Genomic DNA, 23,429 nt, shown 5'->3' with positions numbered 1-23,429 from the left:
GAGGGCCTCTACAGCGCGAGGGCTAACGCGCATGCGTTGACACTATTAGGATGATGTCGGTCAGCTGCGTGAAGTCGGATGGCGTGTGGGGGGCGTGCATCAATCGGGACTTCTTCCTCTAGGCTTGGAGTAATCAGGGACGATGGAGTTCACCTGCTCCGAGTCCGAGCTGAACACCTGCGGGAGCAGAGTACAAAGAGTCAGTCGTGTCTTGGCGCGGCAGCGGCACGCGGCAGGGCAAAAGCAGGGTAAAGGCCACTTGTCCTGCGCCACTTGTCCGAGCACACGTAAGCCGGCCCCGGCCAGGTATGCTGCCCGATTCACCCCAGAACCGTGAGTACTTTTCAAAACACTTAGTCCATTTTTCTTTAAGCTATGTGGCTAGCTAACATGTGCTTTACCCATTACAGGTCTGTGTGCTGCTTTGGAAACTGAGGACATCAGCTACTTCTGACATGTGCAGATTAAAAATCTTTCAACCTCTTGTGTAGAATTTTTCAAACTGAAAAACACCTGACAGTTTAGCTTTAGCATCACACTGCAAATGTAACGTACACTCAGAGTTCACCATACTTACATCGACAGGAGAGTCAGCAGGAAATGTTAATTCAGCATAAGAACAAGTAAAGCTGAACGTCATAAATTTAAGCTTCTGTGTGCTGATTAAAAATCTTTCAAAGCTAATAACATCTGTCAGTTTAGCATCACACTGCTAATGTTTAAGTAAATGTTCACCATACTTACATCGACAGGAGAGCCTTCTTATGCAGTCACTATTAAGACATTCACAGCAGGAAATTTTAATAATTCAGCAAAAGAATAAGTAAAGGTAACACTGGACTTCAGCTAAATTGAAAGTTCAGTTACTGTTAAACTTTAAGGCTATGCACATCTTTGTTTAAGATGTTAGCTGCTCTAAGTATTACACCTTTGATTCAGTCTGAAGTGTGCTACTTCCCCAATAAAATATCTAAAAACTTTTGATGTCTCATTATTCCTCAACAATGTTTGATTCACTGACATTATAACAGCTCCTCTCAGGACATAAGGGAAGTTGATTACTACCTGTTCTATGTAAACTTCAGTAAAGGGCCTCAGAATATATTAAAAGAACAGTTTACTAAACACAGTGGTTGAGAAATAACTGCACATGTTGGTTTGGGTAAGTAGCTGATGTCTTGTTTCCAAAGCAGCACTCAGACCTGTAAAAGAAAGAAGAGCAGTGTCGTTGGAGTGAGCATGCTTCAGACTGAATACTTGAAACCAAACACTTTTAAAGAGGCAACATGGGGAAGTGGGTAGGCACAGAGGCAGACAGCTTGTGTATAACATTTAATCATGTTGTCATGTGATCTAACCTGTGTAATTGGTGAACTTAATAAAAGCATGTGCCCACAAAGAAATTCATGTACTGTGTGGTTGTGTCTACATTTAACATTGCGTAAAAGTTGTTTTGCTAACAATAAAAATGCAGAGCATGTGAGACATCTGAACTTTGATAATTGACATGAATGCAGCTTATACGCCTCCAACACTTGACTGAGTCTTTTGAAATCAATCATGGGAGGAAGTAGTGAACTTACGAGTGTAGCTGCCGGTGAACCCAGACTGGGTCAGACACCTCTGAAGCTCCTCAGCATCGACCTCACCGTCCTGCACAGAACAGAGAAACACAGTCCTGGAACATTTAATGTCCATCAGTGTGCTGGTTAAAAGGAAGAGAAAGCCACAGAGCTGTGGAGGCTACACCTAACAGTAAGGGGGGGGGTCATGTTTAATGTATATAAAACAAGTGACTCAGTGAAAACTAATAAATATAACACAATGGTACACTGTCTCATACAAGCTGCACATTCACAAAACAAATTAAAGATGTATTTGAAGGGAAAAGTGATGTTTACTGAAGAATAATTAATGATGATTGATATTCTGAATGTTTCCCTTGTGTTATACTAAGGTATGATGACTCTTCCACAGCTGTGTAGGTGATTGGATAATAAAAAACATAAATGTATGACATGGTCTAAACTAGCACAGACTACATTATATATATTTCACTTACCTGTTGACAAGCATCCCCGACACTGGACCCCCATACTGAAACAAAGAAGACATCACAGGTTGGATTAGTCCTTCATCGCACTGCTCTGTCTCCTCATACATGGACAGTTGTTGGGATATATCCAGGCCTTATAGACCTGTACATGTATAAAACATGCTCTCATAACAATTACTTCTTTTCTTGTCAGACTCACAAAATGCCAATATCATCTCTCCTATGAACATTCAGTCTCTGAATCAGCAGTTTAGTGGACGAGATGGAAGAATTAACTTCATACAACACAACAGATAAACATCAGCTAATGAAATCTATTCATGTCTGATGAACGTGAGCAGACAACATTCAGGGATCACTCTGTAACTTTATAAATGTAGGGAAGTTATCAATGTACCTATAAGAAGCTGATGTGGTCTAAAGGAATTTACAGGACTGTCCACACAAAAAGGATAAGAAAATACAATAAGGTCAGATCATTAATTAACATTACACAGCTGTGACACTTCACACAATACTGTATTTCCATAATATCTAATTGTATGAAACAAAAGCCTGTTTTCTACACATTTTAATAGAAGTTATTTTAAACATTTAAACAGGTAAAGCCTTCTTCTGTGTATTAGCAGACTAAAGGTGAGAACTCTTTCCTTTTCTTTTTTTAAAGAACAGTCATTCTTTCCGCTCGTAAAGAATCACAGCTGGTCTCAAATTACTGGAAATTAACCGCAACACAACCCTCAGTCTCAGATTCAAGAGTTTCACTTGATCGCTTCAAATTCAACACAAACTACAACAACGAATCATTTACTCACCCCGCCGTATCCTGGATAAGACATCTGGTTAAACATTCAGTCAACTTTCACTGGTCTTCAATGTTTCTAAAGTGATTAACGCTACTTACAGATTTACTCTGCTCTGCTGTTTTTACTTCCGATCAATCAGACCATTTCCTACATCACATCCGGGACATCAACACATGCCGGAAGTGCGTTCAGTGAAGACAACCAATAAGCGACGAGCAGTGATTCATTAAATCACAGTGTGTTATGGCTCTTTGGGATGTTACGAGGCTATTTAAAGGACTCTTAAGTCTTCGGAGTTTTAAAACACATTCAGTTTACTGTGCACATTTCAAGGACCCGTTTGTATTCATTGACGTCATTTTAGTGACCATTCAATCAATGTGCGTGTTTTAGCTGTGTCAGCTAAAAGCCCAGCAGCTGCTGAGGCTATCTTCTAAAATGTCTGTAGGATTTATTAGGAATGAGTCGACACATTTATTTGTAAAAGTACAACATAAAAAAAGTACTCTGACCAATTATGAGTATTTCTCTCCTGTCCAAAAGAAGCAATATCTCACATATGCCACAAGGTGGCAGCAATTAACCGGTACAGATCCCAGAGTCAATGCTTAGGCCAAAATAATTCATTCATTCACAGAAGCCAATATTTCTTGATCACAATGATCATCAACTTGCACCCTGGAGGGACATGACACCAGAACGAAGGCTCATTAAAATACGTCACTAAAAATGTGGTCGATGACCTCTTACCTATATCAACAAGACCAATAACATCAATCTTAAATGCATTTAAGCCGATGAGTTTGTTCATGGAGTCTTAACTGCAATTAAAACTCAAACATTTTAGAAGGCTCGGGTAGGAAAACTGTAAAGCTCACTGATTAAACCTCCTGTGTGAATTGAGACCTCTGGTGCTGTGAGAGCAGGATCATTTTAAAATCTGTGATCAGAGTATTGTGTCCGTCTATTTACCACTCTGAGCTGCAGGTCAGAGGGTGGGACTTTATCTTATTACAGAATGACATGAGACAAAAAAAGTGAATGATAAAGTTATGGATCCAACCTCCGAGGCCTTTCATGCTGATTTCTTCCTACTGTTTACGTTCTCAGTTGCATCATGTTTGGATTACTGGTCAGTCAGTGGTCACATCCTGAGCTCTTGTCGTGGACTGAAACACTGCTTGGAGAAGTAGAGAAAGTCAGAAATAACAGGCTGAGCAGGAAGTGGAAAATATCCTACACAACCTTCACAGCATCTTATGACTCTATCGGGGACTTTCACGTTTGTAAATCCAATATTTAGGGCTTTCTATAATCACTTTTTAGAATTATTTTTGTGTTCATTGAGACAAAAAAAACCCCACACGATGTCCCGACAGCAGCACAATTTTAACAAACTATGAACACATAGAGGAAATGTTCTGATTCAGTCCAAATTAGAAAATCCTTTTTAAACTGATTTCAGTAAAATCAGTTTAAAAAAAAGAATAAACTGTTCATCCAGTTTTAAGATGTTTCATAAAGAGGCTACATTGCACAAATACATAGACAACGCGTCTATACCCAAAAGTTGTCTGTTTGTGCAAGGGAGACCGCATGAAGGAATGTGCTTGACATTTTTGATCGTCAGATACAAGAACTTCCCAAAAAGGGTTCACTTAGGACTTCTACTTTCACTGCCGTGGTTTGGAAACAGGTTTTGTGGTTGCTCACGTTTTCCTTAAATCAAGGTTTAAAATTCTGGTATGAAAACCTTTGTGTGACATTAAAGTTTCGGAAAGACTCTGAGGAGAGGACAAAAGGAGAGGAGTCAGGGTTACATGCACATGCCCATTTATTGAAATGATAAGAGTGTGTGCAGTCATCAAGATTAAGCGGGGTCTTACATTGAGCTGCGTCACCTCCGGCACATTTAATCTGTATTTCAACCCACTTGCAGATGAAGAAAGCATAAAAAGTTAAGACTTCAGGGAAGACTTTGAAAGAGTTTCCACTAAATGTTTGATAACTTATAGAACACAAAGACACTGAGAAACTCGACAAAAACACAATTTTTTTAGCTGTAAATACCGTCTCTGAAAATGTAACAGCTCATGAAAATAAACCAGCCACTGAAAAAGACGATACATTCGCCTGTTTCTTCTACTGAAAAATAAAATCCAGTGTCACTAAACTCATCAGAGCGTCTTCAACACTTTAAATAGCACATAATGACGATACAATAGCATTAAATAGATCATGTCTGCCAAACAGTGAAAACCCTAACACTGTAAAATTGAGTCGCTTTCTGCAGCATCATCTCCGAGTTGAAGGTGATGACTTCTCTAAAGCCATCATTTGGTCAATCAGGTTCACCTTTGTATGGGCTCATTTATATTAATACAATATAACAAATAATGAAGGAATGTCAGAGGGGACTTTTTCAGTGCTTCCAATCAGTAACATTACCACTGACGCTACAAGGATTGACAGATCTATGACTTCTGGGTTTGACATCTTCCAGAACCTGCTGCTAATCTTAAATCTGGAAAAATCTCTGTTTAATCATAATGCTTTAAACCCCTGGATTAAAATCTCCTTTTCAAAAATGCTGCTGCAGAAACTCCTCTCTCATCAGAGGAGGATAAACTCCCATCCAGTTAAAAGAAAAGAAGATATGAGATGGAGGTTTTTGCGGCGTGTGCAGGCTGTGCACTAACACTAAGTTCTCCTACTGATGTCTACAAAGTCAAAAACACTGCATGAGCAGGGACACAATGCTTGGTTGGCATGTTCAGAACTCACATTGTTAAAAATCGACCGTGTTGACCTTCACAGGGAATAACACTGGATGAGATTTTCAGTCTGTGGCTCTGCAAAAGGTGGTTCTTTTCCCCCTATTCCTTATTTTCATCTGTTGTTGCATCACTGCTGTGCCATCAGGCTGCATGAATACAACAATGAAGATTCAAACATGCAGAATACACCCACATTTAGACAAATTATGCACAAGATTCAGCTAAATTTAGACTTGCATCAAACATTTGGCGTCTGTTTACTGATGAGATTCCTCATTTTAAAAAGTTTAGATACATTTGCAGAACTTTAAGACTTTTTTTTCTGGTGCTTTTAACAAAAGCAGTTAAATATTTATGTTTCTCAATCTTGAAGACTCAAAAACAGCCGAGGGAGAGTTAAAGAAGTGCAACATTTTGCAAAGCAGCATCCTGAAATTTAAACCAATCTAAACCGTGCCGTCTGTGGCCATCAGCAAGCACCTCGGCCCCCCACGGTCACAGCTGCAGGGTCGCTGTCTGGACCAATGATCGTTCAGGCCCCTGCAGCCGAGAACACACGAACCTCCTATGTCCCCTTCAGAGCAGGAGCCCTCGATCAAAACAAATAATACTTCACGTCACTGGAACCACATTTCATTAGCACAAGTACTTTGAAAACTCACAAACTCGATCTTCATACAACCAGGGAGGTAAACTAACACCAGACTCAAGCCAGGTTTCAGTGAATTAGAGCTTTGAAGCATCATTCAAGCGGACAAATCGAACCAAACCTGCTTCTGCCAATCTGAAGCGTTAGATTTCTGCCCTGTGCACAAATCGTCTTTCAAATCGAGAAATCGAGAATTAAAAAAAAAAAAAATACAGAGCACTGACACATCTACGGAACAAAATCTGAGTGTGAATTCTCTTTACAAGTCAGAGCAAATAAATAGAGAGGACAGTACCTTTGCATTAACATGAGTACAAAACTAACAGTCAGTGGATGTACAATTAATGAGAGTGAATTTGGAGAAGGGAGAAGTGGCGTGTTCGTGGATCTGTGACACCATGAACCAGTGTTAGGTGGACCCCCTTTCTCTCCAGACCAGAAGCTGGGTGCTCTAATCCAGGTCGTCCACGTCCTCCGTCATGACGGTGCTCGTCTGTTCGGAGGTCACACCTGGAGAACGGAGCAAACATCAACATGAGGAGCAAAATAAAATCAGCCAAACATTTAATGAAAATTAAATAACCAAACAATCCAAAAGTCATAAGCAATTAATAAATATGTTAACGATGAATCATCTTTTTCTGCGCTAGAAGAATTCAGAAACTCATCAAGGAGATGTTAAAAAGACAAAACGTTGAACTCTATTCATCAGAAAAGAAGTGAAAGCATTTCTCACTTGAGGTATCGTCATCGTTGGGAGACTTCTTGTTCTCAACGTAGCCATGACTCAGCAGCATGGACATGCTGACAGGGGGAGCCTTCTTATCGTAACACCTGCAGAGAGACAGCATGAGTCAGCAGATGTCTTGTGACTCTGGTGATACAGAGAATGAATTAAAGGCATCAAGGATCATTTATTGAACCTTTCATGTCAATTAGCAAGTCAACATATTCAGTTATCGGTGGCTCTGGATGGATGTTTCTCGTGGCTTCCTGTTGTCTACTTGAGAAAACTTCAACCCAGAATGAGTGAAATCATTCCAGTCAAACATTATTAATGTGAATACATCATCTGATTTTAATTAGAAGACAGGAAAGAAACGTACGTTCGCTTGTATTTGCCGCCCACAGTCAGACCCTCCAGCTGATCGGTGACGCCGTCAGGAGACATCTGAGAGGTAAAGATTGATATTTAAAAGCTTTAAATTTAAGTTTCGATCAAACTAAGAAATGACGAGTCTGACGTTCGAACTGCATGCAAGACACAGAGCGGAGGATGAAAAGATGGAAGGAAACTTCATGTGAAATTAGACATGCAGCTGAAAATGATGGAAGGATGAAAGAAACAAAACTAGCTTAATGCTACAGACCAAAACTGTGAAACCTACGTTGGTATAAGAACCTCAGAATGAGCTATAAGATGCATCTGTTTTTTTGTGCGTTTTGGTTTCAGCTGTTTTTTGTATTTATATAAACACCCTGCACATATTGAATATTTTCAGAAGAATTATCAATTTAAAAGCTTAAAAAACAGACAGAAAGACTTATTTTATAAGCTCTCATCTCTGAACTTACCTCAAACTTCAACAATCTCTCCTCAAAGCTACCAAACAGCCAAAGCACGAGAAGTCATTTTTAATGCGGCGATGGAGCAAAATGAGGTTAAAAAAAGGAAAACGTGGTGGTATAAATGCCAAAAATAAATAAATTAAAGGATGGGAAGAGATGGACTTTGGGTTGTAACTGTAGTTCGCTCCATTCACCTTATCTTTACCCGGGGAAATTCTATCAGTCTCCCAGGTTGAACCGTTATCAGTGCCAAACGGTGCAGCCAGAGGCTTCATCTGGCTGTCAGGAGACGTTGCTTTGCTTCCGCTGTAAATACAAAACCACGATGATGTACCAGATATAAGAAATCAATGCAGGCCACTTTCCCAACCTCTCGTTGTGGCACTCAGGTGGATCAACGAGCTCATATAAGGTGTGTCAGTAATTCAGAGGGATTTGTCTCTTCGCTGACAATACAAACAAGTCTGAGTTTTAAAACTGACTAACGTTTTCACGCTCCAGACTGTTTCTGATACCTCCGTTTGAAATGCCTCCAATAAGGCTTAAAAAGTCGCACCTGGTATCAGAGAGAAATATCAGTGCTCTGTAAGAAATGTTTCTTCATGTCGCCTGCAAACGTCACTTATGTCACGGTGAAACTAGAATCAGTGGTTGAAGAGGAGAAAAAGAAGAACCTGATTGATGTGAAGAAAACACACAACAACAGTGAGTGCACGCAGAGACACAGTTAGTGAGCAAAACGTCAGCAGTGTTATCAATCCCACACTGGAAGTCCGTACTCGTATGAACACTTAACATTGATAGTTTCTAAATGTGCATCTTCATTTAGTCTCTGGGTCAGGCCACACAACATCATCATATCCATACAGCTGTTTACATTGATACCAAAGTATACCCAGTAGAATGATGACACTTTTCTTATTTTACTTTGCTGTATTTTGTTGCTTTTATTCAACTTTTTCAATGGATTTTATTTTTTCTTCTTCGACTTGTTGTAAAGCACTTTGGTTCGCCGAAAGGATTGTTGTAAAAGGCTGTATAAATAAAGTACATTTTCATTTGGTGTTGTTAAATCTCTGATATATTGTTTGCACGTGTGACCGGCGTTTGTACCTCTTTGATTCTACGTCTCCAAACCAGTTGGCAGGATTGTAGGGCTTCTTCAGTTGGTCGTCGGACTCAGCATCATGACTCAGCAGCCCTGCAGGACACGAGGAAACATGGCGGTCAAGCAAAGCATGCAGTCATGACACATTGTTCTATATTTCACCTCTGACAGTATAACATGATATGTGACTCTCTGTCTTATAAAGACAGACTTATAAAAGATGTTCCAGTTCAACTCTGTTTCTCTGACACTGCAGCCAGCTCTGCATCGGTGCATCTTCATGCCGACAAGTATTACAGTAAGCTTTTACATGGTAGTACAGAACTAAAGAGTGAACAACAACAAATGACTTAATTCCCCTGATAACTGAAGCCAGCACTATCGCATTTTCAAGAAACAAAAACGGCTGCTGTGTTTTCCCAAAATGCATCTGAAAAAAATCAGCAAAGATCTGGCGGTCCAGAAGCGTTACCACAGCTCAGTATCTAAAAGGTCCTATAGCACCTTGACACAATAACACATTTTACCTTTGTGTCCACCGCCCTTTGCAAGCTTGACATATTCAGAGTCAGACTCGAATATCCCCACTCTGCGTCCACTGGTCCTCTCCGCTGGGCTGGTTTCATTCGCACTCTGAGACAGACCAGGGATCTGGGAGGTTGGTCCAGACGCACCCGTGTTTATCACAAGACCTTGCTTGATGCCTGCAAAAAATAATAATGAAAGTGAAAACTATATACTTTTCTCTACAACATTACTCAATGATTAGGTCTCTGCTCTTGTCTTATTGTGACTTTTGTCATAATCTAAACCAACATTCATTTTTTTTTAAAAACAAGACAAAGCTTTCCAGCTTTGATTATTTGAATGCATTACACATGGGGCAAGAAAATGCATGCAAATGTCTTACCACCAGGCTTGGTCCTCCGATGGTTGGGCACAGCAGCACTCATTTTATTTATAGTGATGCGCAATCTGGTGGGTAAAGAAAAACAAAGAGCAGAAGCTTATTTTTAAAATCAGAAAACATACAAGACTCAAATATTTTCCATTATCAGTCACATTTTGATCTTTTTTTTCCTCAGTTCATCTCCTACAAAGAAGGGCAGAGGCCAATAATCCAGTGAAAAAAATGAGATTTTTCGAGTCAAAATTGATTATTTAGTAGATATTCAGTGCGGCCGAATTATCCAAAGTGAACAAATCTTTTGATTCACGTTTCAAATCCTTCTAAGAAAGTCCAGTGAGCTACCTTTTTAAACACTGAAGACTTAAAATATCAGTTTTTCTGACCAGGTTCGGCCTCGTGTTTCTCCATTTTCAGCAGAGCGGCCTATAATCGATAAAGTAGCAATAGGGGATGTTGTTTAAAATAATTAAAGTCAAATAAAACCACTCTTATTTGCCATACGTGTGAGAAAACGAGCATCTTTATCAAGCTGTATAGTTTTTTTCTTTTGGCTAACAAAGCCTTGCTAGTACATTTAGCCGCCTTGCTAGTCGCCATAAAGGCTCTCAAAGCGTTAACCTTTTTGACGCTCAAACAAAACCTTTTTTCAAATATTCAGATAACAGAACTGCTCACAAACAGTAGAATGCTTATCTTACGTGATATACTTGTATCCCTTAGTCGGTATAATCGAGCGGCGTTTTGTAATTAAATTCTGTTAGCTTCTTCTTGTTCACTTGCACACACTTCCGGTGACACCTGCTGCCAACTTCCGGTGCGCTAACTAAAGATCGTATATTCACAAGATGCCATTTTGTAGGTTGCAAAATTAGAGGCGCTTACATACACAACTGTGCTCTGTTGCAGTTTTTTTTCATGAATAGGAGTGAGAGCTCTTTATCGTATACCTGATATACAGTAAGAACATGAGTCGAAGATCTCTGCCCACGTTCAGAGAGCAAGGAACTCACGTTTTCTTTATCATGATCATTAAATAATAGCACATTTTAAAAATGTATTATATGTCATGCAATACCATGTTAAATATTAAGTAATCCAATTTGGTGTTTATACCTGGACCAACATACTCACTATTTATGGTTTACAGTTAAATTTAAAGGTAGTTTGTTTTGGGATATATCACTGAAATGGGTTTGACTCTGTTTCAATATAGAAAAATATTGTCAGATAAAAAAGCACTCATCAAAGCCCATGGTTGTTTTTTTTTTATTAAGATACAACACATTTTATTAAATAATAATAAACAGTATTAGTAATGCTATAACATCTCTATTCAGAACAATTACAACAAAGGTGTGATCTATTTAAAAAATGTATGCTTTTAAGCTGTTATGTGAAAATGTTAATTTATTCTAGTGAGTTTTATTGTAACAACTGAGCAAACCATTACAGTTCAAAATAAAGGCCTTGACAAGTTAAGATAAAATACAACATCATCAGCATATCATGAAAATATGTCATCAGAAGGAACAGGTTAATGATTAAGAAACTAATAAATGATGCAATAAATGCAGCTAAGGACAGCTTGGGAGAGTGCTGCTGCAGCTCTCCGACTAACAGTCAACTCTGTTCGACTTAGAGATGTTTCAGAAGTCTTTGCCACAGTCAGGGCAGAGGATGTCGTCTTTGCAGGTCAGGAAACCACGGCCGACAAGAGACACGCTGCACTTCTTGCAGTTGAAGCAGTCGTTGTGCCACTGGCGCTGCTCGAAAGAGATGTACTTGCTCCCCCCGAGACCTGATGGAAAGGCACAAAAAATGAGCCATGAGTGACCAAAAAAGACTCAAGAGCATTAAGTAATTAAGTCATTACTGTAATCGATGGTGAGTGGGAGCACAGGATGCAGAAGGCGACATGTGACCTGAGATAGTTTTGGTACACGCACTGTACTGTTTACACTGGGATAAAATGATCATCCTTTTTTTGGTTGTGTGTTTTCAACTTGTCTTACCCAGCGTCAAGAAACAAAAGATGTCACAGAAAAATGGCGGCGTTCAAAAAGCATGTAACTAAGACGATCAAATCTGTACAGTAAAGAGATTTGAATTCAATAAAAGAGTAATTTTGACAGATAAAACTGTGAATTTAAAGCTTTAAATTCACAATACTATACATAATACTAATAACAACAAGTGAGAAACCTTGCTGAGTTGCACTCTGGGTAATGTAGGATCTGCTGCTCTAATCATGTTGTTTGTACTTTCAAAATCTGTCTCTTGCAAGTCCCTTTTTTTATTTTTTATAATAATTTCTATCATATAAAAGTCTTTATTCTAACTGGCTTTTTAATGCACTCCACGTGACTCATGCACAGCGTCTACTTTACCGCTGATCGAGGTGGTGCAGTGAGCACATTTCTTGGCGAACAGGTTGCAGAAGCAGTCGAGGCAGTAGGCAAAGTCGTCCCGGGAGGTGAACCTCTGGCCGGCCAGCTGCTGCTTGCAGCTGATGCAGACAAAGCACTCCTTGTGCCAGGGCATGTCGCGGTAGGTCACTCCTCCGGTGGTGATTGGCTGAACACACAACACAATGAATATTTATGGCTGTCAGAAAAGTAGAAGAGAATAACCTTAACCTATAGCCCCAGCATGAGTGCTGTATTTCTAAATAGAGCATCCTAAAAAGATCACATTTCAACAGGAAGACAAGCTTGTTTTCTCTACTGAGATTTAACACTCGGACACACAGAACCTTACATCACTGGACTCAGATTTGCTATTTGCATGGAGAAAATTGTTGTTTTACTCTCACAGCGTATCTCTAAGGATCCAGAGCTCAGAGCACATCCCAGTGAAGCTTCTCACTGCTTAATTTGTCTGTCTTCATTGCTGCGTGTTGCTGAGTTGTTGTCTCACTGACGAGCCAGATGCCTGCTGTCCAACCTACCAGCTTTCGGCACAAAAATATGCCTCGGATTCCTGCCTGTGAGACCATCTGTTTCCTGCTTTTAGCTCTTATACAACGTTCATATGATTCCTCTTTCAACCCTCACTGTATTTCTTATCACTGTGGAAGTCCAAGCTGAAAGATTTAGTCCCAGAGAGCACAAAACTTCAATTGAAAATCACAAACATTTCATGAAATAAACTTCAAAAACGTCATTCATTACACGCACTAGACATCCAGAAAATTCAAATATTTCAATTTGAACAACTTTAAAAAAAAATAAAAAATTTCAACACAATATCAGTATCAGGAAAAAGGCATTTTTTTTAACTTGCTGAGGGAGGATTTGCTCGTAAGTGACCTTTCGAAAACAAAAAGAAAAAAAATGAGAAATCTTGATTTCTGTTGGACTTCAGAAGGAAGAAAAAGGCATATTGATTTGCAGCTGTTGTTTTACCTTCTTGCAGTGGACGCACTGCTGGGCAAACTGCTTCTCGTAGCAGGGCAGGCAGAAGTAGTTAAGGTCCTTCTGGACGAAGCTCCTGGTGCCGATAGGTTGCTGGCAGCGGTTACAGGCGAAACAGTTCTCGTGCCAGCTGTTACCCTTGTGCTCCATCTTCTTAGTGCCTGGTGAGGGCGGAGAGATACCGTGTCATAGGCCTAACTAAAGATTTAGGCTCTTAGTTATCATCAATACATTTCCTTTATCACACCCTGCCAAGCAAAGAGATTGCTAGTACAGTTAGCATTTTTCTTCATTTTTTGTATCTTCTTCTATAATTAAACATTCAGGAGGCCTCTCTGTCCTAATGGCAATTTGACAATGGGTGGGATCAGACCCTCTCACCTGGCATGATGGTCTTCAGGCATGCATGGCATTTGGCTGAGTACTCGTTGGCAAAGCAGTCGGTGCACATCAGCAGGTCGTCCTTGGTGGCAAAAGGCCGATCCACCAGAGACCGCTCGCACTTGGAGCAGAGGAAGCAGTCGCTGTGCCAGTGGCGGTCCTTGAAGGACAGATCCTGAGAAGTCGACAGAGGAATAATTCATGATAAGAGAAAGGACAAAAACTGTGGAGACAATTTTTTTAATACCCACCAAGGATCAAGGCAAAAACATGGGCACAAATGCAAACAACAATTTAAAAAGTTAAACATGAATGTGAATGGTTGACCCTCACTGAATGTTTAAACTTTTACCTTGCTGGTGCAGCCAATGAGGTGTTTGCACATTTCACAGTTTTTGGAGAAAAGAGCCTCATAGCACTGAACGCAGTGTGGATGCTCCCCCTCCAGAAGGTACTTTTTCCCGTACAGGCTCTCCTTACAGTTGCTGCAGTCGTACGGCTCGACCATTTTGACTAAATTCTCCTTTCTGAGTCAGAAAAAAAAAGAAAAAGGAAAGGTTTGCTTTAATGTCATTTGACTGAAGTAGAGTAGAACAGTAACATCTCAGATCACATGTTGTTTGTAAAAACATCCATGACCGTGTCATGTAGTGAATTCTTTTTCTTGGAACTAAATTGAGAACTACATACATCGAATTAGGCAGAGGAATGTCACAAACAACCGACACAGGAGTAAACACTGTAGACTAAATACATTCCATGTTAGTAATTAAGACGATGTGACTTTTAAATCAGGTTTACTTGCTCCAAAATAGTCTGAATTCAAGTTTAAAGACTTCGATAATTGGCATAGTTTCCTCCTCCTCTTCCAATGAAACGATTGGTTCCCATCCATCAAGAAGGAATTGTCGCTTGTATGTCACACCAAATTCAATGAAGAAAAAAAGAACGACATGAAGGAAAACTAAATCAAGTCAAGATGTTCAAATTATCGCTGACATATCGAGTAGGTTTGGAAGAGGACTGAGGACGCAACTAATCTGATTATTGGAAAGTGCTTCAGTATCAGTGAGAACAAGATTGAAAAGCTTCCATTCAAAATCGAGTTCCTTTGGTCTAATTGGGAACATAAAAGGGTTGGATCAAGTTGTTTCCTCGCCAATCAAGAAAACATTTTCCATCAATTTCTCTCCATTTTTGAAAGACATCAGCTCTAAATGAACCTCAACAAACAACTACACACAGCGAGACACTAGAAACAGGTTTGAAGCCTTTTAGGATGTCAAATATATCTTTTTGTGGGAACATGAGACGACAAATATGAAAAAAGATGGTAAATGAAGCCCAGGTTTTGTCTTTGTTTTTCTCAGAAGTCTAAATTACCCACACCCTATAATAAATATGCTCCCCTAAGTATCCCTCTAAACCCAAAGTACCTTTTAATTAAACCTCCAACAACATCTTCTTTACTCCTCTCTATCCCACACAAACCCTCTGTGTCGTTCATCCCTAACTCTACCTAAAGATCTAAAAACCTCTTAGAAAGTTCCTCTTTTCTATTTGTTCCCCCACATGAACCCTCTTCTCTAAACCCTCAGTATCCTTTGAAATCCCCCATGCAGTCCCACTATCTGTCTTTTTAGGGCTTTTAGTCCATCAGATTACTTCATAACAAACCCTGAACCCCCCTTTGAATTACTTTCAACCATTGGTCCCCCTTTTCTGCCCCGTCACACCTTTATAAAACCATTTTCAATGATTCCATTTCTGCATTTGAAACTACACACAATACTTCAGATACTTGGATTATTACAATCTCTTCATTGCTGGGAATTTAGCGATGAAAATGTTTTTAAGATACAGATCTGACACAAAATATTATAAGAGGTTAAAAAGGTTCACACATCACTGATATGGAAGATTAAAACGCAGGATAAGAAATCCCCACACGTGTGTGTTTACCTTTAAAGGATTCAAAAAGACAGAAGAAGAGCTGTAGGAGGACAAAGCTGTAAAGACGGTCCTCTTACCTGTCGGAGCAGTCTGAGAGTCAGAGGAGGATCTGGGTCTCTGCTGAGCTCTGGTGTCCATCTGCCTTTAACATTGAGTCTAGAGAAGACAGTCATGTGACAGAAATGGGCAGGGCAGATTAAATTTAACCTGCTTTAAATTGACTACAAATGATGAATCTCAGGAATGCTTGATGTTGAACTTTTTGAATGCAAAACATTTTTAGAGGAAAAAACTATTATCTATTTTTTACACACCCAAATACGTACCTCACTTTTTAAAAGTATAAACATGTAATGTGTTTAAGGTTGGGGGGTTTCTGTCACTATCTTTAACTGTTTCTGTATGAACTCAAAGGAACCTGATATAATGAGCTTCTCGCTCCAGTTTTGTTTCTTGTCTCTCTTTCGTATCCTCTCAGGCTTCCACACTTGTGATGAGCTTTTGCTTTTAGCTTTTCTTGTTGAATTCAGCTGTATTCAAACATAGAAAGAGGAGGACATGTCTGATTTGATCTCTCATTCGTCCTAGAATGAACCATGTCGTCCTGAGTTCATCTTTTATTTTTTTGTTGATTTACTGAACATGATCTGCAATGTCCCAGCAGTACATTGGAAATCTGATGCAGAGAAAACAGTCTTAATTTGATTACATGTAACATAATAAACGTTTAGTCCTAGGTTAACTGACCCACTTTGACCACTCTGGGGACACGACAGTGTTCTTCAGGGGCTCATTAGAAGTTCTCTGTGTAACCTAGAACATCAGCTGAAGGTTAAATAGGTTAGATAGTAAATACTGTAGACTTTCCTCCTCTTACAGCACTGACAACAACTGTGTTTTTAAAATGGTTCAGAGAAGTGCTGTTTCATTAGAGCTAAACAGCAGCCACCTGCAAGTCATTAAAAAGCTAAAAGGTTCGACTTGATTTATCTGTCAAACTGTGACTTCAATGAGAGAGAGCGGAGAGTGAAAATGTGACGCCTTCAAAAACGTTCCGCTTTTTTCATCTTGAATTTAATTTTCTGCTTTTGATATGTCAATTTAAACTTAAGTCTTGTGTTACATGAACCGAACTATGTGGTATTAAATTCTATTTTTTGAAATGTTTTGTACAGCTCCAACCTTGTAAATATGTCATGGTAATCTAATAGTGCAGCAGCCTTAACATGAGGGGATCATGTGAAGTCAGGGGTCCTGTAAAACCTTAAAGTCTTCATTCAGCTTGTGTAATAAATTAGAGAAAAGAACAGTGTGATTACAGGCTGAGCTCACCTGGAAAAACAAGAGCTGATTTTGTTTTTTCGATGCAAACTTCTTGGAATCCTGAGGTAATAACCTTGTTACTCTGAAAAACAAGGTGAACTTTTTTTTCTGAACTGAACTCATTAAGCTTCAGTCGAGCCAAATTGGTAAACAAGATTAATGGTAAACCAATGAATGCAGTACTTTTAAAGCCCATTTGCTGTTTCTTGGTTATCCTACTTGATTTTCACATTAAATTGATTTACAAAAAAATTACATTGTAGTTTATCTTGATATCACATTTCTCCCATAAAGTGAAAAAAAAGAATTACATCAGGTACTGAATTAAATGTGAAGCTTTAATTATTGTTGAATTGTACAAACTAGACTGACTTAGTTAGACTGACTTGTACAACAGTCTTTAACATCCATACATTTTTCAAATGCGTCTTATTTGTTTTAAATGTAGTTAATTAGGTTGATTTCAATTTTTTACTTGGCTTTTGTTTCGAATATTAACTCCTATAACTCAGTTCATTTGGTTTTATTCATTTAAAAAGGGAAGTTGTTGTTGTGCACTGATGAGTTGATCCACTAGGGGGCGGTAATGCACCAATTAGGGCTGCTATCGGCCATTAAACTGCATTGAAGAAGAAACTAAATAAACACGGAAGACTCTGTAAATAAACGGTGTTTAAGATTCACAGCCGAAATGAAAATATAAAACCTTTAGTGAACAAGCGACGGACTTGAAGAGCTGGATGTTTGAGGAGGAGAGCACGGAGGAGGGAGAGCGGCAGCAGCTGGAAGGAGACCCGGACTGGATGTCCCGTCTGCCCGAAGAGCTGCTGGACGTCCCGCTGTGGAGCCTGGCTGTCCCCGGTAACATGGAGAGAGTTATTGTAGAAAAACAAACGCAGACTTTTATTTTAACGGGAAAATAGTATTTGCATTTAATAAAAATAGCAAAACATTAAAGACATTAAAGGGGTTTCCACATATGTTTTTTTTTTTTTTTTTAAATCAATGCACATCCTCCACCTGTCACTGCAGGGAGTCACGACAGCATGTCTTTCTGTCTGGACGTTTCATCACCTGTCCTGAAATCAGAGCCCCGCCTACTCAGAGTGATTGACAGGCTGTTTCCCTGCTGGACTCGACCCTGTGTATCCCGCTGGGCCACCACACAGGTAGGACTGCAGTAGGATTACACACAGGTGCAGCCTACTATTCTGCACAGCTCAATGTTCTTCTCAGGGGTTTATTGTTTTATATGATGTTAAATTATAAAGTCATTCAATTACGGGAAAGGAGTGTGAACATTTTCTGTTGGAGAGTTTCTTTTTTGCCCTTGTGTTTTTCTTTGTGTGTAATTCCTCTCTGATGTGGAGCATTGGTGTACGCAAGGCTCCAGCTGATCACACTCAGGTGCTTGAATGAGAGAAGATTGTTCATCAATCGTTCCATCCAGTCAGAGTAACTGATCCAATAGGATAGAGGCATAACTGCTTTATGATTATTGTTTAGTACATGGCCACAGTGGAAGGTCATTTTGCTTCCTGTGTTTACATTTATCCCTACCTCTTTTTCAGCAATCAGTCCTCAGTGACCAGTGCGACCTTGGTATTCGTTTCTTTGACCTGCGGATCGCCAGGAAGCCGGCAGAAGCCAGCAAGTTGTTCTTCGCTCACGGCATCTACACACTGTTGGCTGTGAAGGTACACAAACACATGCACAAGACAACAGTCCATGCCAACATTATACACCCAGTTAAGTTTGTACTCTTAAGTGGTGCAATGAACCCGAAGAGCCACAACAAAAGAAGACAAAACCTGAAATACAGTATTTACTAAAACACCTGAAACAGAGTCATTGATACTATGGCATGTTTGTGCATGTGTGTAGGAGGCTCTGGATGAACTGGCTACCTGGTTGGATGCTCATCCCAGAGAGATTGTGGTCCTTTCTTGTTCACACTTCGAATCCTTGACTGACGAGGACCATGTCGACCTCGTGGAGTTCATCGTCATGCTGTTTGGGAATAAACTCTGCTCCTCAAAGGTGTTTCATTGAATTGATGAAGTGATTATAAAAGTTGAGAAGAAAACTCAATACTTAAAGTTTTACTGATTTAATGCAGGAGACTCCCACTCTACGTTCCTGTTGGTCCAGAGGTTGGCAGATTGTTGTTTCCTACGCTGACCAGCAGATGGTGCTGCAGCATCCACAGCTTTGGCCAGGGATACCTTACTGGTAAAATACAAGTGGATCCTTTATCTTAACACTGTGTTGGTATTATGAAAAGAAGCAGGTGATAACACAATAATGCATTAAATTGTCACAATTAAAATGTATTACTAGTTGCATTATAAGTTAGGTTCATAGACAACCCATACAATGTCTTGTGCTATAAATTACTTAAACTAAATTTCACATGAGATCAACCGGGTTCATCACATTCCGTCTCCAGGTATGCTGACAGCCCCGACCCAAAGAAGGTGATCGCCTACCTGGAGGAGCAGAAGAGCAAAGGCCGACCAGGTAGGGATGGATGTGGAAAGTATTGAATTCAGTTATCAAAGAGGAAGTAGCATCATGACACTAGAATTGTCTGAAACGACCAGAGAAAGGAAAACTGGACATTTTGCCAACAAAAACAAACTTCAAATACAGAAAAGGTATGATGCATTCAAATGTTGATATGGTCAGGATGAAGCTAACTTTGACTAGTTTAATAACTATGCATTTTCTTTTATTTTTGTTGTATAAACTGCTAAAGACAACCAGTGTTGCAGCTTTTACATCAATGTAAAACAGGAAAAAGAACATTATTGATCTATAATTGGTATAAAATGTTCCCTTGAACTTTTTTGTCAATGGTTGGTTTTTCAGACGGTTTTTACGTCAGCGGTCTGAACCTGACAGAGGACACTCCCTACGTCCTCCTCCATCCGCTCCAGAGCATGAGGAAGATGACAGTGAGGGCTCTCTCTCTGTTGCTCGAGTGGACGAGCAATCAGCGACCAGGGGGCCGCGAGGGGGGCGGAGTCAACATCCTCTGCTGCGACTTTGTGGGCGTCAGTAAATTCTGCTCCCTTGTGATTGGCCTGAACTACAAACTGCTGGATGGTCGCTCTCTCGAAAGGAGAACACCTGCATCCTGATCTGATTCTATCACACGTTGACACAGTTTCTTTCTCAGACAACAAGTCAGAAATAAGAGTAAATATTTCATCTTTTTTCAGGTTATGAGCAAGTCTCTCTAAATGTTACTGTCAGTGTCTTAAAGATTCTGTTTTTAAAACTGAAAACTTTTTTATTGCACTTTGAACAAAACTTATCTTCACATGTAAATGTGTCATTTGCATGCACTAAATCACATCTGTATGTTTTTAATTGTAAATATGGTTTTTCTCCGGTATCGTGACTTTTTCTACTCTATTTTGTGTCTTTAAACTGAAAGGTGTAAAAACATATACTGCTATTTTGTACTTTATGCTTTCACTTCAAAAACTTTTGACTATGTTTGGACTGCTGACCTGCCTGAAACATGACTGATCACATGCTATCAGCAGAAAGCAGAATGAAGCTTTCATGAACCTCTTATTAATAAAATAAAAAGAATGAAAACAAACAGAAATCAGCACCCACAAAGCTGCAACGGAGCACGAAAAAAAACAGAGGAATTTTTGAAGGCATCATCATCAACTGTGAGTTGAGAGCCTGAAACTTACATTTCCTTTAGCATGAAGAAATTTTGAACTTTATAGAGCAGCCTTTTTCCCCAACGACTTCATGAACAGTGACAAACAGGAAGTTCTCGTTTCCACACTGGTTTATTCAATGAGATTTGCAAAGTTGCAAACACAAGAAGAATTACAGATAATAAATCTTGCTGCTTTGATTTTGGCACTGCTAAATGAAACTGTTAATATATTCTCCCCTCTGGGTTAGTACCACAGACTGTAGTTTAACATCAGTGTTTGAATGCCCTCCTGTTTGTCCTGGCTGCAGTGCATTCACTGTTCTGGAATAAGCTAAACATGAAACAACATATAAAAAGCAACAGTGCATTAAGAAACAAATATGGCTGAATCTTATGTAGAAAAACATCTGTACATAACTTGGATTTGCTTGTGCACAAACTATGTCCCTTAAGTTGCATCGGTTTGCACATCAGCTGGTTATATTTGGAAGTGTTGCTGTCACACATTGTAGTTAAAAAATGCACACTATAAAAATAAATATCCCTTTGTTATTGTAAAAAATGATTTGAAAATATCATCCCAAGAAAAACAGTAGCAAAAGTTAAAGAAAAAATAAACGGTTAATCAAGTGCTTTGGGTTACAGGAAACATCGGTGTAAAAAATAATCGTTATTAAAAAAAAACACATAACTCATGTTAATGTTGCTTTAGGACGTTGAACTGTCTGACTGACGGCAGAAAGAAAAGGTTGTATTATTATCCAAACACGTCTTTGATGCACGTCACTGCCGACAGCCGTTTAGTGAGTTAAGCTGTACTTTTGATTTGTTTTCAAGATGACAGTCTTTTGGTTAAACAGGCGGGCTGAGAAGACAGCGTGAATATGAATGCTTGTTGTGGTCCATGATCACAGTGGTACATCCCTCACAGAGAGAGAGAGATTTCTTCTAGCTGAAAAATGTTTTGTATCAAACTGACAAATGACTCCATCGGGTATGAAATCAGAGACATTTTACTCAAAAGGATTCCTTAACTGCTAAACTGGGTCGTATAAATTGGGCAAGAACACGTCAAAACTAGGTTAAATGTGATTTCATCATGCGTTTAAGATATAGCTTAGTTCATCCAAATGTTAAGAAAAGCTTTTTTTAAGAGCAGTGAGTATAAAACTGTTTCTTTCCGACTTTCTTTTTCTTTTTATAAAAACATGCTGGAAAAAAAAAAAAAAACAGTGCAGTGTCTCTTTTTGTCTAGATTAAAGACATTTTTATGAAGCAGAGTCCAGACATGCGTAGCCCTGATTCTGATTCATAACATAGTCTGTTAAGAAATTCAAAACTTATTGAATGAAATGTTGAAGGCACAAACGTTGGAATGATGGGCGTTTCTGCTCGCGAGCAGCAGAGAAATAAACCGCTTTAGTTCACAGCCTGTTTTCAGGCTTTTATTTGGTCTGAAGGTGTGAAACTTCCAACATGGCTGCCGGAGGGTGTTCCCGTCGTCACCTGAGTTTAACTTTGGTTCAACTGGTGGAATTATTCTCTATAGCACCGTATACAAAGGGCTAACAAACATTAACTCATTATTCATGTGAAAAACATATTTACAAACACAGAAACGTGTGAGTGTGTGTTTGGATTAAAGCATCCACTGTTGTGTGTGTGTGTGTGTGTGTTGTTGTGTGGAAGTGTGTGTGTCTATCTCTTGGAGTGGACGTAGCTGTTCTCCACACACAGCACCACGTAGGAGCTGGAGCAGCTGCTGGAGCTCTGCTGAAGCAGGCTGCCGCTCTGCAGCGACGACGCCATGCCGGTCAGCGCCTGGTCGCCCACACGCCACGTCTCGCAGAAGCTGTCGACGTGCCGCTGCCCGGCGCTGGTCGACCCATGCCACAACATCTTGTCCTGCCTGGGAGATTAAAAAATAAATTATAATAAGAGCAGAGGAAGTTTGAGTGATTTTTTTTCACCTCTTATTTTTTTTTTCTGTGTTTTTAGAATATTAAAGAAATGTTTTTGTGATTTTATTTTGAAAGATCACATTATTGAGTTACCATTTGCTGTCACTCATAATGTTTTTCCCATCAAAGGAGTAGATGGGCACGTTGTCCTTCATCCTGCCGTTATTGAAGATGGCGTCCCAGTTGTCAAACAGAACCTCATCCTGAAAAATAAACACAACATGAAGTCGGGGAAGACCACAGTCATTCTAAGTTCAAGAAATGATTAATAAACCAAAGAGTATGTTTGTTATTTTACAGCTGCAGCTTTTAAAAAAACCTGACCTTCAGGTTGACTATCGGCATCCGGTCCCTGTCTGCCTTGCGGACGATGCTGTGGAGATCCTGGAGTTTGGCGGACAGGAAGGCCCGGAAAGTTCCCTTCATCCCGACGGCCTGAGCCTGAGTGAAGCACATGTAGTCTGCACCGCGGATTCCCCTCATGAAGCCGGTCTGAGGGCTGTTCAGGGCGATCAGGTGGAGCTGCGGACACAAGTCCAGGATCACTATTTAATTTGACAACAGTGCTATTCCTTTATGCGGCGGCATGAGGCCCGGTCCGTAATTTAAACTCAGTTACTGAAACAGGATTCAGAGTAGAATGACAAATCGCTGCAAACTAGATCAATAAGACAGACAGATGGATGTAAAGTTAGCAGGACAATACCGTTAGCTACCTGTCTAGATACAAAGCCTGAAGTTAATTAGAAAGTTAGCTGGATAATAAGATATATAGCGAGGTGTTAGCACTGACGTTCACTAGACAAATGAATAGATGTTGATCCACTAACTGTTCCAT

At 39.7% G+C, this 23,429-nt stretch overlaps 4 protein-coding genes and 1 long non-coding RNA gene across 8 annotated transcripts in view; 1 reads left to right on the top strand and 4 right to left on the bottom strand.

The window, feature by feature from the left end:
* Positions 1 to 709: 709 nt before the first annotated feature.
* On the bottom strand, positions 710 to 3,070 carry LOC306818574. The gene is made up of 5 exons (XR_013778288.1): positions 2,872 to 3,070; positions 2,063 to 2,097; positions 1,584 to 1,653; positions 1,018 to 1,195; positions 710 to 977 (listed from the first exon to the last, which is right to left on the bottom strand). It is a non-coding gene; the product is annotated as an uncharacterized lncRNA (long non-coding RNA).
* A 1,608-nt stretch (positions 3,071 to 4,678) lies between these two features.
* On the bottom strand, positions 4,679 to 10,709 carry cUnh7orf57 (chromosome Un C7orf57 homolog). Of its 2 annotated transcripts, none has more exons than XM_079336322.1 (8): positions 10,551 to 10,709; positions 9,876 to 9,940; positions 9,493 to 9,669; positions 8,971 to 9,058; positions 8,052 to 8,163; positions 7,395 to 7,459; positions 7,025 to 7,122; positions 4,679 to 6,798 (listed from the first exon to the last, which is right to left on the bottom strand). In XM_079336322.1, exons 2-8 carry the CDS (start codon positions 9,916 to 9,918, stop codon positions 6,740 to 6,742), a joined length of 642 nt encoding a protein of 213 aa, XP_079192448.1. In that variant the 5' UTR covers positions 9,919 to 9,940; positions 10,551 to 10,709; the 3' UTR covers positions 4,679 to 6,739. The 2 variants fall into 2 exon arrangements, with proteins under 2 accessions (XP_079192448.1, XP_079192447.1); XM_079336321.1 differs by having other exon boundaries at positions 10,574 to 10,708.
* Positions 10,710 to 11,133: 424 nt separating this feature from the next.
* Positions 11,134 to 17,774, bottom strand: LOC306818894 (four and a half LIM domains protein 2-like). Its single transcript, XM_079336625.1, has 7 exons — positions 17,652 to 17,774; positions 15,700 to 15,778; positions 14,022 to 14,196; positions 13,670 to 13,844; positions 13,280 to 13,449; positions 12,263 to 12,449; positions 11,134 to 11,673 (listed from the first exon to the last, which is right to left on the bottom strand). The coding sequence occupies exons 3-7, from the start codon at positions 14,175 to 14,177 to the stop codon at positions 11,522 to 11,524; spliced, it is 840 nt and encodes a 279-aa protein (XP_079192751.1). The 5' UTR covers positions 14,178 to 14,196; positions 15,700 to 15,778; positions 17,652 to 17,774; the 3' UTR covers positions 11,134 to 11,521.
* LOC306818892 (PI-PLC X domain-containing protein 1-like) lies at positions 17,674 to 21,824 on the top strand. The gene is made up of 7 exons (XM_079336623.1): positions 17,674 to 17,806; positions 17,978 to 18,114; positions 18,517 to 18,642; positions 18,830 to 18,985; positions 19,065 to 19,177; positions 19,395 to 19,465; positions 19,817 to 21,824. The coding sequence occupies exons 1-7, from the start codon at positions 17,686 to 17,688 to the stop codon at positions 20,086 to 20,088; spliced, it is 996 nt and encodes a 331-aa protein (XP_079192749.1). The 5' UTR covers positions 17,674 to 17,685; the 3' UTR covers positions 20,089 to 21,824.
* LOC306818891 (uncharacterized protein) overlaps positions 20,129 to 23,429 on the bottom strand; it is a 31,517-nt gene continuing 28,216 nt past the window's right edge. For all 3 annotated transcript variants that reach the window (XM_079336622.1, XM_079336621.1, XM_079336620.1), the window contains 3 exons: positions 22,916 to 23,113; positions 22,685 to 22,794; positions 20,129 to 22,539 (listed from right to left, as the gene is read on the bottom strand). In XM_079336622.1, coding sequence (XP_079192748.1) covers positions 22,329 to 22,539; positions 22,685 to 22,794; positions 22,916 to 23,113 — 519 coding nt within the window. In that variant the 3' untranslated portion in view covers positions 20,129 to 22,328. The remainder of the gene's footprint in view (positions 22,540 to 22,684; positions 22,795 to 22,915; positions 23,114 to 23,429) is intronic.

The sequence above is a fragment of the Symphodus melops genome (genome assembly GCF_947650265.1).
Source record: "Symphodus melops genome assembly, chromosome: 23".
NCBI lineage: Eukaryota > Metazoa > Chordata > Actinopteri > Labriformes > Labridae > Symphodus > Symphodus melops.
The sequence above is the reverse complement of the archived record's forward strand: the minus strand, read 5'-3'. Positions and strand labels throughout refer to the sequence as shown.

Excerpts from the sequence above, each read along its gene's own strand:
- cUnh7orf57 (XM_079336322.1), bottom strand. The coding sequence starts at position 9,918 with ATGAGTGCTGCTGTGCCCAACCATCGGAGGACCAAGCCTGGTG. Across the intron at positions 9,059-9,492 it reads AAAGGGCGGTGGACACAAAG|GGCTGCTGAGTCATGATGCT; the intron begins GTAAAATGTGTT and ends CGTGTCCTGCAG. Across the intron at positions 8,164-8,970 it reads GGAGACGTAGAATCAAAGAG|CGGAAGCAAAGCAACGTCTC; the intron begins GTACAAACGCCG and ends TTGTATTTACAG.
- LOC306818892 (XM_079336623.1), top strand. The coding sequence starts at position 17,686 with ATGTTTGAGGAGGAGAGCACGGAGGAGGGAGAGCGGCAGCAGCTGGAA. Across the intron at positions 17,807-17,977 it reads GTGGAGCCTGGCTGTCCCCG|GGAGTCACGACAGCATGTCT; the intron begins GTAACATGGAGA and ends CTGTCACTGCAG. Across the intron at positions 19,178-19,394 it reads TGGCCAGGGATACCTTACTG|GTATGCTGACAGCCCCGACC; the intron begins GTAAAATACAAG and ends TTCCGTCTCCAG.
- LOC306818894 (XM_079336625.1), bottom strand. The coding sequence starts at position 14,177 with ATGGTCGAGCCGTACGACTGCAGCAACTGTAAGGAGAGCCTGTACGGG. Across the intron at positions 13,450-13,669 it reads CCTGAAGACCATCATGCCAG|GCACTAAGAAGATGGAGCAC; the intron begins GTGAGAGGGTCT and ends CGCCCTCACCAG. Across the intron at positions 12,450-13,279 it reads AGTGCGTCCACTGCAAGAAG|CCAATCACCACCGGAGGAGT; the intron begins GTAAAACAACAG and ends TTGTGTGTTCAG.